The sequence below is a fragment of the Anser brachyrhynchus genome (assembly GCF_964034855.1).
Source record: "Anser brachyrhynchus genome assembly, chromosome: 1".
NCBI classification, from domain to species: domain Eukaryota; kingdom Metazoa; phylum Chordata; class Aves; order Anseriformes; family Anatidae; genus Anser; species Anser brachyrhynchus.
In genome coordinates, this window is record NC_137694.1 from 61,776,677 (window position 1) to 61,795,657 (window position 18,981).

At 42.7% G+C, this 18,981-nt stretch overlaps 1 protein-coding gene across 2 annotated transcripts in view; it reads left to right on the forward strand.

The window, feature by feature from the left end:
• The first annotated feature begins 612 nt into the window (after positions 1–612).
• AGK (acylglycerol kinase) overlaps positions 613–18,981 on the forward strand; it is a 31,644-nt gene continuing 13,275 nt past the window's right edge. For both annotated transcript variants that reach the window (XM_080582605.1, XM_080582606.1), the window contains exons 1-8: positions 613–997; positions 7,278–7,317; positions 10,810–10,889; positions 12,094–12,169; positions 13,566–13,658; positions 14,634–14,666; positions 16,639–16,733; positions 18,810–18,879. In XM_080582605.1, coding sequence (XP_080438731.1) covers positions 888–997; positions 7,278–7,317; positions 10,810–10,889; positions 12,094–12,169; positions 13,566–13,658; positions 14,634–14,666; positions 16,639–16,733; positions 18,810–18,879 — 597 coding nt within the window. In that variant the 5' untranslated portion in view covers positions 613–887. The remainder of the gene's footprint in view (positions 998–7,277; positions 7,318–10,809; positions 10,890–12,093; positions 12,170–13,565; positions 13,659–14,633; positions 14,667–16,638; positions 16,734–18,809; positions 18,880–18,981) is intronic.

Consider the following 18,981-nt stretch of genomic DNA (forward strand, 5'->3'; position numbering starts at 1 on the left):
TTGAGTTTTTGTTTTTCACAGGACGGGGAGGATCTCTTTGTTTATCAGCACATTCAGCACCTCCCTGATGTATCTCTGTGGCTGCTTGTGCTCTTCCAGGCATCCGACAAAGCCAGGCATGAAGGCTGGACGGGGCTGTCACCCCTGGGCTGTCCGAGCACTTGTCCCCTTGCGGAGCTGGGACCTGTCACTTGCTCACGTCCCCCCCTCGCCCTGCGTGACACTGGGGCCGCATGGCATCCCCACGAGCAGGGCCTGCCCTCCGGGGGGGCTGGAGACGTTTCTCCTGGTGCACCCACTTGCTGGGGCTTAGACAGCAAGTCCCAGGCATTTCCTAGGCCAGACGCCATCTGGACAGCTGTCTGGACCTTTAGAAATAGTTTCTGGGATTGTTTTGTATGTTGGATGTTGCACCAGGGGACATTTAGGTTAGAAATCGGTAGACATTTCTTCTCAGAAAGAGCAGCCAGGCACTGGAACGGGTTGCCCAGGGAGGTGGTGGAGTCACCGTCCCTGGGGGTGTTCAGGGAAAGGTTGGACGTGGTGCCTGGGGACATGGGTTAGTGGGTGGCATTGGTGGTAGGGGGATGGTTGGACCAGATGAACTTGGAGGTGTTTTCCAACCTTAATGATTCTGTGATTCTGCGAGACAACTGTGTGGGGCCACCGCTCCCCTGGCTCCTGGCGGTGGCCTTGGGCGGCCCGGCGGGACAGCGGCAGGGCCGTGAAAAGGCTTTTTCTTGGGATCTGGGCTTTTAAGCGACTTCGGGGCCCCGCCGGGGCCGTGCGGAACGCGGGGCCGGGGGAGCCGTTTCCAGCCGAGCCGGGCGGCGGCGGCCGCGGGCTGAGCGCGGCTTCCCGGCGGCCGGGCCCGCTTCCCCGGCGGCATGGCCGGGGCCAGGAGGGTGCTGGCGACCCTGCGGAGCCACTGGAAGAAGACGGCGCTGGGGGCCGGCCTGCTGGGCTGGGGGGCGAGCTGGCTGCACGGCAGGCACCGGTAAGGGCCGCTGAGGGGGGTGCGGCTCCGACAGCGGCCGGCCCCCGGCCTGGGGGCGGCTTCAGGGGGAGGTCGGGGCCCGGGGAGATTTTAAATCGCATTAGGTGCTGGCTGCTCGCCTGCAGCTAAAGGGCTCCGCTGGGTGCAGGCGAGCAGCCAAAAACTCTCCCCCAGCACCTCTGGTTTTGGTGGAGGGCGAGGATGGTAGGGTGGGTTTTGGGGAGAGGGAGAATGATGTTGGGCGTGTGGAAGTGCTGGTGGCATCGTGGTTACACGCACCGGCCCGCAGAGAGGTGCGGGGTATGGCCGTGCTGTAAGCAGAGGTGTTGGTGCTCAACAGGTTGGCTTTGTAATGCCTTCCTTCAGTGAGTCCTTGGGCTTGCATTCCGCTTTTCCTTCTGAAGGCTTCAACTTTGAGTCCAGATAAAATAGCAAAACGCAAATAAGTCATCACAAATGCTGCTGCTGTTTTAGATACCCGTTAGCCAGTTTTAGTAAACTAAATGTAAAAAGGACGGAGGAAGAAATTGCTCGGCAGCATCCCTGTGAGGGGCTGGCTGTTGGGGCAGAGAGTCCCGTGCCCACCCCAGGTACGCTGCGTGGCCTCTCCCCTGGCCTCCTCTTGCCATGGATGCCAGCGCGGCTGCCCTGGGTGCTGGAGAGAGCTACTGAGACAGAGCACTAGGAAAAAGGCTAAATCTGCTCCTTGTGCACATGGGGAGTGGGCACCTGAGGGGGCCTAGGAGCAGCGTCAGGCACAACCAGCCTCCCCTTTATGCCTGTTTCTGTGAATTCGTGTGCCTGTACGCCGTGGGGTTTGGCTGTGTTCACTCCCTGCGCGGTTCTCTCGCAGTACCTGTGAAAACAGCTTAGGATCACAGAGAAAGTGATCACAGCGTAGGTGATGTGCTGTCAGAACCAAAGGTGAATAAAGAGAAAAACATGAGAGGCAAAAGACTAAGGGAACTGCTGGTATCTACATTTCAGCACTCAGAGGTTTTTTACACCGAATATAGGCACAGTGCTTTAACCCAGGTGATGTAGTGGGGGAAAAATCATCCTGTTCTTCGATCTTCCCTTTTTATCTGCAAGGGAAAACACACACCATTTCCTTACTGCACATAGGAAATGCAAGGTAGGAAATCCTGTGATGGCAAACAGCTCTGTGTGACTTTGATGCAGAGTGCAGCACAGCTGTAAGAGTGCTTTTGGAGAGTTAAGTAGTTTGGGAAAAAGTAACAACTGTTTAGCCATTTCTTGTTCTCTGTGGAGGTTTATTTTAACCAGAGAATAGAAGAAGGAGAGACAAACAAGCCTGGTGGCAAGAGTGTAAAAGTTTGAGGTTATCTCAGCAGCTCTTCCCTGCTACCATGTGCCCAGCAAAGGCCTTATCTTGTGGCTGCTGGACAGCAGGGATAGGCCAGGGTCCCTCTCTGCACCTTCTGTTTTGCCTCCAAATGGATTTTGTGGTTTTTTTGATACATTCAGTCATCCCCAGTGTCATTGCTTATGTACCAGGTGCGCTGGGGAGCGTGTGAGGTGCCGTCACCCCGTGCAGAACCTGCTGCAGGCAGCGCTTGGAGAGGTCAGTGAGGGAGCCGCGCGTGGGCTGCGCTGGCCGTGAGGCTTGCTGCTGTCGACATCCGAGGCCAAATTACTATGCATCAGGCGTACTTTGCTAGACTTATATTTGCCCTTTTAGAACAGATTAAAGGTTTAGCGAAGTCTTATGCTTCAGTTTCTGGCATCACCAGTTTTTCTGACGAAGGGGCTTGCTTTAGCACAGCATCAGTTCAGATTAGCCTCTGACTTCCTGGAATTAGCTGTCTGAGGTCTTGCTCATTTATTTGCAGCTGAAGAAAGTTTTTTCCCCTCCTGCATCCTTCTTCTTGGCTTTTCCATTCTCATGGAATTTCTAAGTTATTTCTCTGGCAAGGAGAAGATAACTTGCTTTTCTGACTTCTCAAGGTTCATTCTTCTTTTGGATGCAGAGGCTATGATGTCTGCCTTAAGTGGAGCCATTGCAAGTAACAATCTGTCCTGCAAATAAATGGCTACTCTTCCGTAGTCAGTCTCTGCATGCCTGTAGGGACAGAAGAGCTCTGGGGTACTGGCTTAAGACTTTATAGGATGCTACACGGGCAGACAGGGACGAGAATAATGTTGCCTTCTCCAGACTTGACCTGTGTGTATCTCCCCTGTGGGGAAATGGAGCTGGTTGTCTCCTTCCAGCAGGCTGCACCAGGGGTCTGATGTGGATGCCCTTGTGCTATGTAGGCTGTACAGGAGAGAGGGGCACTGGAGTGAAAGGATTCCTCACCGAGTGAGACTGAAGGTTGTCGGTGACAGTAACTGTAAGGGCCAAGGAGCTTCGTAGCCCAGTCTTACTTTCTTCATGCAGCATTTAGTTTCGGATCAGTGTGTTAGCCTTTCATCTCTGGAGGTGTTTGTGCAAACGCCGACTGGTTTAAAAGTCAGGGCTTTTTAAATGAACCGGAAGAGTACAGAGGAAGCTTTGTGCTGGTTTCCCCTTCACCATTTGTGATTCAGCCACTCTAGATACGTAATGCAATGGAGAGCACCTCTTCAAAAGAGACATCAGTCAGGAGGTGGCAAAGGCTTTTCAGATGTAGAGTGATAGACATAATGTCTGGTTGAACTACTTTTAATTAAAACCCTCTTGCTATTCTTATAAAACCTTGGTGAGCCTTAAAATTCCTTTGGTTCTCATAAAGGAATATACTTGTAAAATCTGTTGTGTTGCATTTGAGATAGCAAATACCCTTGGAATATTGAAGAAGAAAGACAGGAACTCAGTGTTGTCACATGTGAGGTTGTTTCCCTTTAATTTCTCTGGATTACATGAATGTGTGTGTTAACTTCATTTTAACCAACAGCATATCATACGACAGGTACACCAGATCCAACCCTAGAGGGTGTGCAGATTGTCAGATATGTGCTCATATGCAGTGCTGTACTTCTGTTTAACATAGATGAGATTAATTGCAGAGAAGTAAGCAACTTGCTTTTTTTTTTTTGTCTCTTACTTAGTAGGATGGAAAGAGGGCACATAACAATTCTGGCTGTGTTTCTGTGTGGTAGCTGCTGGTGCTCAGTGAATTCATTAGTGTAAGGAGTCACAGTATAAAATTAAAAACCTTTTGAATTGTATTCTGTATTTTGTCTTTTCTTGAGATGGTTCCTTACTGATGAATAAAACAGCAAGAAAAGATACCATTTGATTATTTTAAAGCTTCCACCGGATTTGGAATCCCCTCTCACTTCCCGGTTCCTGCCCTGGATCTGCTCTCCTAAGGAGGGCTGTTGCTGCTCGCTGTGTGTCCAGGTGGTGCAGTGAGTCACCAGCGACGGCAGGCCAGCAGGAGTTTAATCTCAGCTTAACTGGTTGTCCAGTTTGGCCAGAGCATTGCAGTGGTACCGCTGGGTAAGTGATCATGCTGGTCAGGACGGGGACTTCTGCATTGCACTGAGGCAGTGGACCCCTCAGATACTCAGCCGAGCTCTGTATGCATTGAAGTATTGACTTTCTCCATAGAAAATGCTGGCAAAGCATCTGGGCCTTTGACTGCTTGCCAGCAATCTGAGTCTTATTCTTATCTGTAATTTGAGCGTTAGTCTCTGAGTGTTTGCCAAGTGATAACTCACTTGGTCACCTTCCTGCATATCTCTTCCTCAGCGGCCCACTTTATTTCATCAAAACTTCATCAAAAAACGTGGGGCATAAATTCTAATTCGTGGGTAAAGCTGATTCAAACGTAGGTTTGTCTTTCATGTCCTTCCAAAGCCAAGCTGGAAGTAAAGGCTGATACCAAGCAGAGGATGCTGTGGTCTTGTTGTGTTGGAAGCAGCCAAAATGCTCTCTGTGAAGATAAACTCTGGAAGGAGTTCTGTGGTAGCTCTGGAGACTGGTCCTGTGCGCACAGCTTTGGTCAAACAGAGTGCTTTTAGGCTTCTTGTTGGCTGAACATACTTCAGAGTCTTAGATTTAATGCTGGTAACCCTGCCTGAAAGGGGATCTCACATCCAAGCTGCTTTAGGCACTCATGGTACAGTCGCTTCCAGGGGAGCTGGTTGTCCCAAGCCACTTGCTGTGGCTGCAGGCCTCTCACAGCTTCTTGATCACTATTTTGGGGGTATTTGCAGGTTGGGACAGACAACGCAGTATCTTTCGAGTGCTTTTGAAAGTTATGCTGGACTCGATTTTAAAGATTATCAACGCTGCAGGCATTATAAGGTTGCAGGCACCAGGAAACAGACTGGCTGGTGATGTGACCCAGCTTGATTTCTGAGCAAAGCAGCAGCGATGTGCAGCAATCAGATGACGCAGACTTGACTAGAATTTGTTAATGAGGTCAGGACTGCAGTTCGCAAATGGATCAGCTGTGCAGCCATCATTTGCTAGTGGGGTTTTCTTGGTACCCCATAATATTTCAGCTTTATATATTGACATTGCAATTGCTTTGTATTTCCTCTAGCCATACATAATCACGGGTGGGGGAAAAGTCCGTGTGTGAGGGCTTGTAATCAGCAGGGCAGCGTGGACGCAGCCCCCCGTGCTGTCGTGATTGAATGGGAATTAGCTGCAGCACTCGGGTTTAGCTCCGTACACAAACCTGTGCAGAGAGAGTTATTTTAACTGGTGCTCTGTCATTAGATCTGGTGCTCTTTCGTTAGATTAGCGCAATCAAACACAGGCCTGCTGCTCCTCTAAGTAATATTTCAGGTAGTTAATACAAATGGCTTACTGCTTTGGTCTTAAGGAGATAACGTGGCAGTTAAAAGCATTGTTGTGCCTCCAAGGAAATTTTTTTAGACATTCCAGTTACTTGTTATCTTGATGGGGTATCATTTACATGTTTTCTTTTTCCATGCGTGAGTTCTCCCTTAGTCTTTTTACTTTGACTAAGAATAAATCTGTCTTTTTTTTCTTCACAGTTATGTTCTCAGAATTCAGTATCTCACCTAAAGTCGCCCGACTTCTCCTTTCAGGGCACTGCAGCATCTTTTGATGATGTCAGAAGCAGTGATTTATATGGCTCCAGTGACAGATGAATAGTCTAGGCTTGTGGAATGGGACAGATCCCACTCCTCCTTGGGTCCATTGTTCTGGCCAAGGCTTTGCCTTCTCTTCTGCCATTTCGGCTGCAGAATTTGGCCCAATGAGCACAGTTTGGGGCGGGAGTGTGCCGCTTTCCCAGTCGATTGCTTTTCATGGCTGGCCTTGAGTCCCTTTAATGGGTCTAATATGTTAATTTTGGTATGTGTTACGCTGACTATAACTGGTATTGATTTTTTGTACTGGAGATTTTTGAGGCAAGACTGTACTGTCTTGCCAGATACTGCCAAGGGAAAACTGATGGAGTTTTTTGGTTTTAGTAAGGAGCGGGAAGTGTCTGGCATCTATAGGACAGGTGAGACCGGGTGCTGCAGAACAGGACTCTCTTTTTTGTCCGGGAGTCCCAAAAGGGCATTTTTGGGTCTGGAGAAGAACTGCGTTGTGTTCTGCACTCAGTAGCTCAGTCTCTGGTGTGGCTGTCCGTCACCAATGACAAGCACAAGGATTAGCCTGGAATCTCTTTCTGACATGACCATCAGTGGCACGTCTAATACCAACACTTTCTTTTTTATTTTTAAATCTCACTGAGGTGAGGTGAGTGGTTTTCACCGCTTTGAGTTGTAGCTTTAGTCCATGCACAGACCTGGCTGGGTGGTATGTGCTGCATTAACATGTCCAGCTTACAGTCCGATGGATGGGGGAGTTCGCAGTTGTAAGGCACACAGATTTAAGTCCATGTAAGTTATGCTTAAGTCTACTCTAACGCTCTTCTGTACTGTCAGAGTGGGAAGTACCTTCGGTGTAAAAAACAGGTAATATTAGCATTGAAAAAAAAACTTAGATTGGAGTACAGTTGTACAGTTATGTAGCAATTTAAAATTAAATCACAGCTGTACAGTGTCTCGTGGCTTTTGTAATCTCAGCACACTTGGCATCCTTCTCTTTGTTTCCTGCTTTGATTTACTATTGAAAACACTGTGTGTTTGCGTGTACATGTTAAAAAAATAAAAATTATGCATGTGTGTTTACAAGGGCATTTTATCCTTAAACGTGTGTTAAATAGGCCTTAAAGAACCTGTATTTTTTATTTTAGAGCTGTTAAAGCATGTGTAAAAAGGGTACAGACCTATATCGTGAAAATGAGCAAATTGTTTTAAACTTACTCAACCTAATGTCCACTCTCCGTTCTGTCTTACCTAACAGCGATAACCTGCTACGAAGAGCTGCGTGCCAAGAAGCCGAGGTAATACCATCTAAAGTGATAAAATTAGATTAAAATCCCCTCTTATCTTGGCCGTGCAGGGCTCCTGGGCTTCTCCCAGCAGGCCCTCTCTCCGTGACGAGCCTTACAATGCTGCCATCTGCGTCCTGCTGCTCAGGCACCGAAGGGCGGCCGGCCTCCAGCCCGAAGCTGGGGTGCTATCGCTGGGGTACACCTCAGTGACTGCTCCAGCTACACAGGCCTCTCTTTCTGCTGACTGCATTCCTCTGGGCCTGAAATTTTCTGGTAGAAAGAAGACGAGACAGGAGACTGCAATCTGAGATCCACCACGAGGCGTGTTGTCAGGGCAGAGGCAGGGCAAACTGCTTCAGTTAGCTCTCCGCTGGGCAGACTTCACCCTTCTCTGTTCATCCCCGAGCGCCTTCATCAAGGACGCTGTGCCGATAGCTCTGGTTGCCTCGGTGGTGTCGTGCAGGATTTTAAGAGTCTTTCTACCTCTTTCAAACAAATTTAATTTTAAACCCACTTCTCCATGCCAGATGTTAGAGATTTTGCAGGGCGTGATACTGCTCCCATTGCTACGTACTGGAGCCTGAGAAGAATGCTGAACATTATTTTTCTCATTAAAGATCTTTGCTTGAGGTTACCCTGCTTTATAGCAGCGGTGCACCTGCGTAATCCCAGTTTTTATCTGCCAGATGTTGAAGGAAAGATGTTCACGGCAACTTGATCTGGACTGTGGAATTTTTTGCCAAAATAGATGTAAGGGAGCTCAAGTCTCATGGAAGAATGAGGAAAAAAATATAATAATTTTATAGTTAAAAATATAATAACTAAAAAAAAAAGAAAATATTGCTTTCAAAAATGATACCTTCAGAGTTGAATACGTACAGTATTTGACTATACCAACTCAAAGAACCTGTTCTTCATTTTTATGCTTTCTGTATTCATTTTCACTGCACAGATATCAAAGCAATAGCTTTTTTTTTTTTTTTCCCCCAGAAATAGCAGTTAATACTTCAGTATTTGAAGCTTATTCTTATAAATGAAATAGAGCTTCCTACAATTGCAGGGGGGTAAAGCTTGGGAAGATATCCTGCAGAAGACTCCTGCGTTAGAAAGGAATGAACCAGAAAGTTCATGCTGTAATTTCTGTTCTCACTGATGTGTCAGTGCCAAATACAGCTTGAAAACGCACAGCAATACAGTAGCAAGGCATTAAATGTCTGGTTTAATCTTTGGAATAGCAACAATCTGTAATTGTTTGAAAAATGCTACTTGTGTTTACAGCGCTGTATAAGTGCTGAGAAAAATAGAGGCAGGCTCACTCAAGAAAAAGCTTGGTCTGAGTGAAGTGGGAGGGGCCCCCTATTATTTTTATGTAAGTTGTTTGAGTTCTTAAGCCTAGAACAATACCAAATTGCTGATAACCTGCCTTGCTGCCAAAGCATCCCCTATAGCAGTACTTCCTGCAAAAACTCCACCGTGCGTGTCCGAATTAAAATATCAGTTCGCAATGACAACCTTGGGGTAGCAAATGATTACAGAAGGGTTCCCCAATGAAGAACCCATTTACCAAACTGAAAACCTTCTACACCTCCCTCTCCCAAACAAACCGGTGTCAGCCAGCTATGGCCTTTGCAGACGTGGCCTCTCTGATTGATGTTAGTGCACTCTGGGTCTGTATGAGACAGGTCGTGCTTAGGTGACAAATTCAGTCTGTGAAGCGGGAATGGTTTTCCGTGATGGAATATTGTTTCTCTGTTTGTGTTCATAAAACACCGTAAAGCCTTTTTATAATGGGGTTTTCATAATTGCAAAATAGTAAGTTTCATACTAGGAATCCAGAAACGCAACACCAGGAGTTTTGCTTTAACAAGGAATTGAAAAAGGCATTGCCTTTCCTAAATAATAGCTTCATATATATTTAATAACAATTTTTAATGGCTTTAAGTTGGCTTTCCTTACATTGGGCTCTGGGAGAAAAACAACAACAACAAAAAAACCCACAAAACTTTGAAAATGTTGCATTATTATTTTTTTATTTCCTGTCTTAAAAATCTGAATTTGCTTTAGAAGTGCCCCCATATGTAACATAAATGTCTAAGTATATTATATAAAGAAATGATCATGTCAGTACTCCTAAATTTTTTATAAGCCTTTTTAGGTTGTTTAGAGCAAGCAAATACATCACATCGTGCTCCCCCAAGTAAATAATTAATTGTTTTTAACAGCAGTAACGTGCCAGAGGTCTCCTGTCTTTCCCAATCCTGCCCCCCCTCTCTCCCCTAAATGCAATAAAACACATAGTTCATTTTGCCAGCTAATTTTGTGGTAAAACTAAAGAGCTGTTGATTTATTTCCCTTTCTTTGACCATTCCTTTACTCTTAGCAACTTCTCTTATCCTTCTTCTTTCTTGAAGAAGAAATTTGAATGTTTTAAGTGACATAGCCAGCTGCACACTTCTAACTGAGGCTTCCTGAGCGAAGTTGGCAAGGGGAAGTAATTTCAACTTTAAACAGCTAATGATCACTAAAATCTACTGTGTTTTGTGCACAGTGTCTGCCTTCTTCAATATAAAAATTCCTGCCAGGGGATTAACTTTTAAAGTAAAGGGAAAAGAAAGTAGGGACAGATGACAGTGTCATGTTCAGCACAGTAGCCTTTTGTTCCTGCTTTATTTCCAGGGCTTCTGGTTGGTACTGCTGAATGTTGTCAGCCTTGTATCCCAAACCAGTTTGATTTGTGTGGTAGTGAGGATGCCTTTAGATGAGCTAAAAGAAGTCTGCAGAGTGGAAAGTAATATGTGGAAGCCTTGCCTTCTCGTGCCTCTCCTGTGCTGAAAAGCTGTGGACATAGGTACAAATGGCTAAAAGGCACAAGAGGCTGCATGAAGTAACTCTCAAAGAACTTAAAATCAAGGCATCTGTTCGGAACTGGATTAAAAGATGAAGAGGAACTGAGTGGTTGTTATAAAGAGGAGGAGGAAAAAGTGTCTGAGAAAACACTGGGTTTGCACATAGGTGAGGGCAAACTCTCTGGTGATTATCTTCTTTTGTATTTTCAAAAACTTAAGCATAGAAAATACAAAAATAATACAAAAATAAGCAGAGGAGATAATGAGAAATGAAGGACAGAAGTGGAAGAAGCCGCAAGAAGAAGATGGCAAGCAGATGCATGAGAATTACATGGGAAAATCAAATAACCTTAGAGTCAAGGATAGTTCTCCCTGGATCTCCCATGCCAGACAACTAGAATTTGACCAAAAAAGAAAAAATTGGTTGAACTGTAAAAATGAGCTAAAGATTTCTTATGACAATGGTGTGAGCTGTTGCTAAGCGTAGTGATCTTTGAATAGGAGACCTGTACAATGACTGCAGATGGAAGTCATTTGATTGTCATGAGGCTTGAAAGTGAAAGCCTACTGACATTTGGGGAGATGCATTATTTTGAACTGCTTTACTAATGTGCTTAAAAGGGAAATCGAACTGTGCTCTTTTTTTCTTATTAAGGTTTTTGGCAACCAGCTGATTCCTTCCAGTATGCCACTGAAGAAAGCGACAGTGTTCCTCAACCCAGCAGCTTGCAAAGGGTAAAATTTCCCCTCCCCTACGCTTTATTCTGTTTTTCTAATCTGCCATTCACTATAAAAGCCGGCCAAATTTTTGAGCTCATTTTTGCCCCCCTCTGATGCCAAGCTGGTGCTGTGTAACTATGCCAAAATATCTATCACCAAAAATATTACAATGAAGAACAGAATTAGATGCTTGAGTTGAAAGAATTATTTTCAAATATATATACATATATATAAATTTTCTTTTATCCTGTGTTTGGGTCTTTGTCATTCCTCCACATACCTTTGTATGTGGCACATTTCCCTTCTCAAAAACTATAGAAATAAGAGATGACCTTGATTGCTTCAAGAGTTGAAGTTAGCCAGCAGTGATCTTACTTCTGTAGGGACCTGTCCTTGAAAGGGATGTGCCTACAAACTGGGAGGCTAAATATGGGCTGAGGGCAAGACTCCTGGAAGAGGTCAGCTGCTGTTTTTGCATATTCATTAGTGGAAAACAGTTATCTTGGATATGATGTATGTCTATTTCTGCTAATCAGCTAAGCTATCAGTTGCATCTCAGTAATGATATCAGGGAAATGATATATCTGACATGGGAGGACTTGAACTTACGTGCTTTTATTCAAAACACCCATGACTGAAAAATGCATAGTGTCAATAAATTAAAGTCTCTGACTTCTGGTCTCATATTTCTACTTCTAAGTAACATATAGTTAATGAATAATTATTTTATTAGGCGGTTACAAGCATAAAATGCATGAGTCCTTTAACAAAAGAAGGTCAGATCAAATTTTGCTTCCAGACTTATTTAATGATATGTAAAAGTAAATAAATATATATTTTTAATCTTTCTGAAAATCCAAATGGACTTTCTTTGTTGTATTAAAGCCTGCTGCTCTGTAAGTCATTAATTTTTCTAATAAATCTCTCTCTGGAGATCTTGTTTTGATTTTTAAAATTATTTTTGTAGAAAGCCAGATAACCTCTTCTGCATTTATTAAAACTGTAACAAAAAAGCTGACATCTGAGATATGAGTCTAGAAATATAACACATTTGAAACAAATGAAATCTCATCTTTCCTGACTGGCAGGTCTGGTGACTGATTGTGTAGATTGTATGCTCTGTTTTTAACTATATTTCTTGTTGTTATTCATTTTTTTCTTCCTTTTTTTTTTTTTAACTGCCAGATTATTGAAATAGTTTTCCCTTGTTTTTAACTAGTAAAGCCAGGAACCTTTTTGAGAAGAATGCTGCTCCAATTTTGCACTTATCTGGCTTGGATGTAACTGTGGTTAAGGTAAGAACTGAGAGGTTCTGTTAATGTAGATATATTGTCCGCTTTGCTTTCTGCTCTTGAAGAACTGAAATTCAATTTTAGGTATACTTGAAATTCTTAGTTGTCCCATAGGCATCTGGTAGGAGGAAATAATTACTGAGATTTTAAAATAGTACTTAATCTTTTTCGTTTTAATTCACAGTTAATTTACAAACTCTGTACGGACTTTTTAATTTTCAGCTAAAGCAGCACATCTACTTGTCTGACTGTCTAAAGCAGCCCTTCTGTAATTCATGTTTGAGGGGAAAATCTCTAAATACTTGCGTGCTGGCTAGTGGTGCATGCCCATCGCTGTTGAAACTGTCAGTTTTGCCTGAACTTGCAGAATTCAGAAGCGAGGAACTTTGATGTGCTGTGGAACTCTTCAAATTAATTAAAAATAACCTTTTATTTTTCCACTAATTTTTTTTCAGTGTATCCCCAGATAATTCAACATCCCCATCACAAAAGCAGAACGCTGAGCTGTAATGGTCTGAATTAGCAGAGAAGTTTTCTTTGGAAGGAGAACAAAAAGTAAACATGAAGGGATTCTGATCTTTTTGCAGATTTTTGAGGCTGTGATATGTGGATTGTCTAGTAGTCACTATGTCTTGGCAGTGAAGTACCCTAATAGTTATCTTCCTGTCTTGGAATAATTTTGTAAGCTGTTGTTTGGTGTTAAAATGCTGCTTTTATTAATGCCCTTTTCTGTTCATTGAAAATGTATAGCCCTAGCCTAAGACCAAAAAATGTTTTGCAAGAATTAAAACTGACACGTTGTAACTTCAGATCTGAAAAGTTAGCAAAACAGGGCTAGGCCAGTAACTGGGACTGAAACGTCCTTGCAAAAAGCATTCATTTTGAAAAAAAAAAAAAAAAAAAAAAAAAAACAGTTCTGGTGGTTTAGAAAGTCGGTGTATTCTTTACTGCTGAAGCAGCTGTCAGCAGCTTCCTAGCCTGCTGTTGGGCAGCGGCCTTTCATGTAGCTGATCCTGTATTTCAGGAGAAATACAGCACCTTGGCTGCTAAAGGTGATGGGACTTTTTTCTGCAAGAGTGTAGTTTGCCTGTGGTTTTATTTAAATGTAAAACTATTTGGAAATTTGATTATTGCTGGATAATCTAGATCCACCGAATGAGAGTTACTATGGTATTCTTTTAGGCTTTGTGTATGCGTGTTTACTTTTTATATTGTACTAGGCAAGGGGTTTGTTTCATAAGGTGAAGAAATTTCAGTGAATGTAATGTAAGAAGTATACGGTACTTTGTGCTTATATGAGAATAATTATTAAACAAATGGATAGATTTTTTTTTTCTACAGAAGAGAAATCCTAGAAATAATCACCTGAGTTCTCACGTTTGTATTTCTGTTTCTTCAGACTGATTATGAAGGGCAAGCAAAAAAGCTGCTGGAACTGATGGAAAACACAGATTTGATCATTATTGCAGGAGGAGATGGCACAGTACAAGAGGTACTACAGGAGCTTTGTCCTATTTGTTGAGAATCATAGCCAAGCTGAGGGTGAGAAGATTGAGTCTGTGTAATGCGACAACAGCATCACAACATCTATTACTGAAGATTTGTCTATTTTAGCATCCATGTTTTCAGTCAGTCTTTTGAGCTTCTTGGAATAAGGAAACTCTGATAGCTGTTTTTTTGCCTAAAAGTGATGATGGGAGATGGGGTGGGGAACAAGAATGTTTGGCATTTTCTCATTCTAGAATGAGAAAATTATTTGAGGAGAAATGTTTCCAACTTTTCCTTTCTGTGTAATGTAGCTCTAATGGTTTAATTTTCAAAGTTTATTACTAGCCTATCTGTACTGCCCAGGATGAATGTGTGTTTTGTTGAGAGGGAATCAAATAATTTAAAAATTAAGTGGGAGTGATGCCAAAGCATGTTATGCATTTAATAAATGTCTGTTGTCAAGACAATTAATGACAGGAGCAAACTGCCAGCATAACTGGGGAGTACTCTCTTTCAAGGCAGGTTGTTTTTTGTTAAAGCATTTCCAGGAATGCTAACTACTGGCTTCATAAGGCAATGGCTAAATGAAGTACAATGACTTTAAGAGAAAGTGGTTGGAATACATCTGCAAATTTCTCCTGAGCTTAGAATTTATTATTCTTAATCACACACTGACCAGTTGCGGTTCTTGCATTTATACAGAAGGGATTTATCTGGGTTTATTCAACATTAAAGCATTTACACTGGCATCAGTTGTGGTGCCAGCATATACTCATAAGCACTCAGAACCCCGCTGTTCCCATCATGTTTGCACACTGAGCATGCATCCTTTCCCATGCAAGCAACAGTCACATGTTCCAAAAGAGAAGCTGTTTCTTAAATCTTTTCCAAAGAATAAATTTGTATACGAATTTCACAGCTTTCTACTGTAATTGCAAAATAAAATTCTCAAAGATTAAGGCTTTCCCATGTTTTTCAGGTCATAACTGGACTTCTCCGCAGAGCTGATGAGGTGAGGAAGTTTGTTGTTTTTAGAATTTTGTCCGTTTCTTAGGAAAAGTGTCTGTGTATCCACTGTGACCCCTTGGTCCCAGCTTTTTTTCTGCAGATACTACGGTTTACTAATCCCAAGCCAGCGTGCTGCATGATAAGTCAGCCATGCTAGTGTCCTGCAATTCTTCCCATTGTTCTTCATTCCCTTTCTCACGGAGTGCAATGGCTCCCAAGCCTCATCTTTGGGAAGTTTCCAGCTTCAGAGCAGGGATTGTTGAGAAGCCCGATGCACAATTGTCAAAGATCCATAGACAGCTGTGTATGCTGCTTTGTTTTGCAGAAGCATTGGGCAAAAGTACTTGTTTTTCTTGTATTTATACAGGCTTGAAACTGAATTTGCTTATGGCTGCGCTCCTGTTGCTTTATGATTGTTTTGCCATTTTTTCAAGCTGTGAATATCTACCTGTGTAGATGGCTATGGAAAGCAAATTGTAACCTCTCAAGGTGGAACACTCAGAATGGAAATGAGAGAGATTTTTCTTTTCAAAGAGGGAGGACAGTGTTATCGAAGAAAGGAGGGGATCATTGTTCCCAAAACCTTCCGGCAAGAGCTGGCAAAAACTCAATTAAATGATCCAGACAAGATTACGATGATATACTTGGCAGCTAGAATTGCATCTCTTTAGGCAGTTGCTTTGTCTGAATGTGACAAGAGAAACTCTGCAACTATGCCAGTGTTTTTAAGGGGGTGCCAGCTGTATTAGTTCTGAGGCATCATTTTTTTTATTTTAGTATTATTGTAGATGATCCCTGAGACCTCTGTAATCTGAAGATTCTGGAAAAAAAAATTTAGAGGCTTTACTGGCTAGTTCTTCATCTCTATTTTTGACTTATTATCTTGATATAGTTGGGATTGATTTGCATAGAAAATTCTGCATCCAGCACTATTTTGGGTAGAGTACTGCAATGTAGTATTGCCATCATGTCTATGGCCAAGGAATTCTCATCCTTCATATCACTCTGTCCTACGAGTAGGGATTTGCAGTTCAGCCCCCTCACGCTGTGCTCTGCTTCCCTTTTCACCCGGGTATGTCATACCACTGTTGTCTGGAGAAGAAGAGTCTGTGCAAGGTATTCCAGAAGCATAGATCCTAGTAGCCAAGGGGGCAGAGCCTGACCGCATGAGCTGCGAATGGCCTGTCTTTTGCAAGCTGTAAAGCAATTCTGAAGAAAATGAGAGAAGGGTGTTTGAGGTGTGTTAACACTTGCAGGTGAGACAGAGATAGCAAGGGAGAGCAGGTGGGCATGAAGTGAGATAGATGTTATTTAGCCAGTGGGGATCTGCAGTATCCTGGAGCTGCTAGGAGCACCACCCAGGAGGGAGATGGTACATTGTGATATGCAGTGCTTTACGTTGATTTTCTGAAACATTCCACAAAGCACAGCTTGTTATGAGGTGCAGTGTAATAACTTGCTCCTTCGACAAGCCCTTTTACTGAACTGTGCTACAGAAAAATAACATGGTCAGTGATCTCCAAAAATTAGACCTTCTGCTGCTTCATCACTTGGATGCCAGAGGAACCAATTAATTTCCTTTCCTTAACTGAGAAAATCTCTTTGCCATGCAAGGGTGTTCTGTCAGATGGGGATTTCTGCAATGGTAAATGAGATGCAGAGCTTGCGCTGCCACCATCAGTATTAAGAAAGATGGCAGATTGCTGACAGAACCCATGCATTAGTTAGGACATGTCTGCCAACCTGCATGTAACAATGCTCGTAATGATTACAGAGAGCTCCTTTGTACCCTGTTGGCAGTGGTGGGTTCAGAGATTTGGATGCCATGTTCTGAGTCGTTGTGTATTATTGCCTCATTTAAGGAGGTGCCTGGCAGCTTAGTGCCAAAGGGGTGATATCAGACACAGCTGTGATCTCCACACAGAAAGCTTCTTTCAGCTGATGCAAATGTTAATTTACTCCCCTTATGTGTCCAGGCTGCTTTCAGTAAGATTCCTATAGGATTCATACCACTTGGAAAGACCTGTACTTTGAGCCACACACTCTACCCTGAGAGCATGAACCAAGTTCAGTAAGTATTACACCTTTCTGAAATGCGTCTTTTGTTTGTTTTCAAGGAGCAATTCATCTTAGTAGTTTGATACTTTCTTTTTCTTCTATGTTGCATAGAAGTTGGCAGTCTCTGGCGAGCCTGATCATTCTCTGGACTTGCTTGTGTTAATGACTTCCAAAAGCTGACTAAAAATTTAAAGAAGGAAAAGTATGTATCATGAAAACATAAAATTCTTTACTGTGGCTAACTGCTCTTTGGTTGTGTGATGCTGAGTTTGGCATGTTTCAAAAAAAAAAAAAAGATCAATAGAATCACAATAGAATCAAGCCTGTTAGGAATATTCGGAAATCCAATAGCAAGGATATGAAAACAAAACAAAACAAAATCCTCTTTCCATCCCTTCTTCAGTTAAAGAATTCTGGAAAACAGTCCCCATGTAACCTGCTGTGTATCTGCACAGTAAGGCATATGAGTGCTTCTTTATGGGAAAGGTTGGATCCCATTACTGACTTCTTCAGAGTTTCTTGCCCTTCGCTGTGATGGCAACTGTCCAACAACCTGAATCTTGCCTATCAGCACCGTTGATATGACCCAGCCTGGCAGTATCTGTTGCCTGTGTTTCAGTTTGTTGCAAGGTTGTTGTGTCCACTTTTAAAATACAAAGTCTGGTCAACTAATCTTTCTTTTCCCCACACATTCCTTTTCAATTTACATTCTCCTCCCATACTAACGAATATATTTCTCGTTGCTACTGAAATCTGTTCACTCTGGTTCTCCCAGTAACTCATTAGCATTCTTCTTTGCGGAACCCTTGCTGGTATCCATCATACATAAAATCCACGAGCCAACTGGCATAACATCCTTCATTAAAACCACCAGAGTGCTTTGAAGCTCAGCAAGATGGGCAAGGCTGTAATCAGCAGCGAAGATTAAAATAATAATTTATATTTGGGTTCTAAAGAAGCTGTTTGAAATGAGTGATCTTCTTGTCCCCAGGTAATGAACTGTGGAAGTTAGACTGCAGCATATTGCTGAAGTTGAAAGGAATTTGGTCAATAGGCTGCTTAACAACCTACACCAGTAACAGAACCTGACTTAAGAAGTGCAGAAGTGATATTTTAAGAAGAAATACTTAGGTTTTGGTTCCTTCATCACTATTAGATCTTTCCTTTGGAGTGTAGGAATTTCAGAGATCTTACAGAAAGGTATGAGTTAGGAGAAAAGAAGGCCCAAGGGAGTATCAGCTTCCTTCTCTATCCGAAGTGTGATTAAGCCAAGGGCAATTTCTGTTGTGGATTCACATAGGTATTGGGTTGGATCTGAAAACTGCATTTGGTTGTGGATTTTTTTTTTGTTTGCTTGTTTTCCTATCTAGCTGAAACACAGGAATTATGCACAATATGGAACTTAAATTTTACCCAACTTTGATGGTTTTTCTTCTTCTTAAAAGAAGAAAGGTTTTACTGAAATACATTCTTCAGGGTCTGAAGCCACCTTTTATGACATGAAATAAGAATTGTCTTAACTAATGTCCACAACATAATGGAGACCAAAACAACGTGACCACTGCTGATAGGTAGATTTATGTTGATTAAAAACTTCAAGTTAACATGGAGAGGTAATATTGTCCCAGAGACAGTGAATTGAGACCAGTCTCATACCTGTCTGCTTACCTCTGAGATTATTACACTTGCCACCAGTAAAATAAAACCATGTTTCCATCCTTAGATTTATCCAAAACAGCAGGTAACTCTTCCTGCATGATCTGGCACTTCTCTGGAAAGCGTTGTCTGGGAAATTCCTTTTGCTTGTCAGAATTTTTCCTGCTTGTTAAAATGCAGGCTTTGTCACCATGTTGCAGCCACCTAGTTTGCTTTCTGATTTCAAGGAGGTGCAGCACTTTGTCAGAGTTCTTTTCTTGGGGCTGTATTGTGGTTACTACAAGAAAAAGCCCCACTAGGATTGGTAGTGGGGCCTGCAGGATTAAAAAAAAAAAAAAGTGTCATTTTAAAGCGTATCCTTTTTCATTTTAAAGTGTGTTCTTTTCTTCCTACCCGTTTGTTTTCCTTTTCTTCCTTCTCTGTTGTTTTGCAGACATATTACTAATGCTACATTGGCCATTTTGAAGGGAGAGACCGTTCCACTTGATGTCTTGCAGATCAAGGTAAAAGCACCTGTTTGTTTGGCACCCAACATTCCTAAAACTTTCCTACTCTCAGTAGTTCTGTTTAAATAGACTAATTTTCCTCTGTTTAATGCTGTTGTG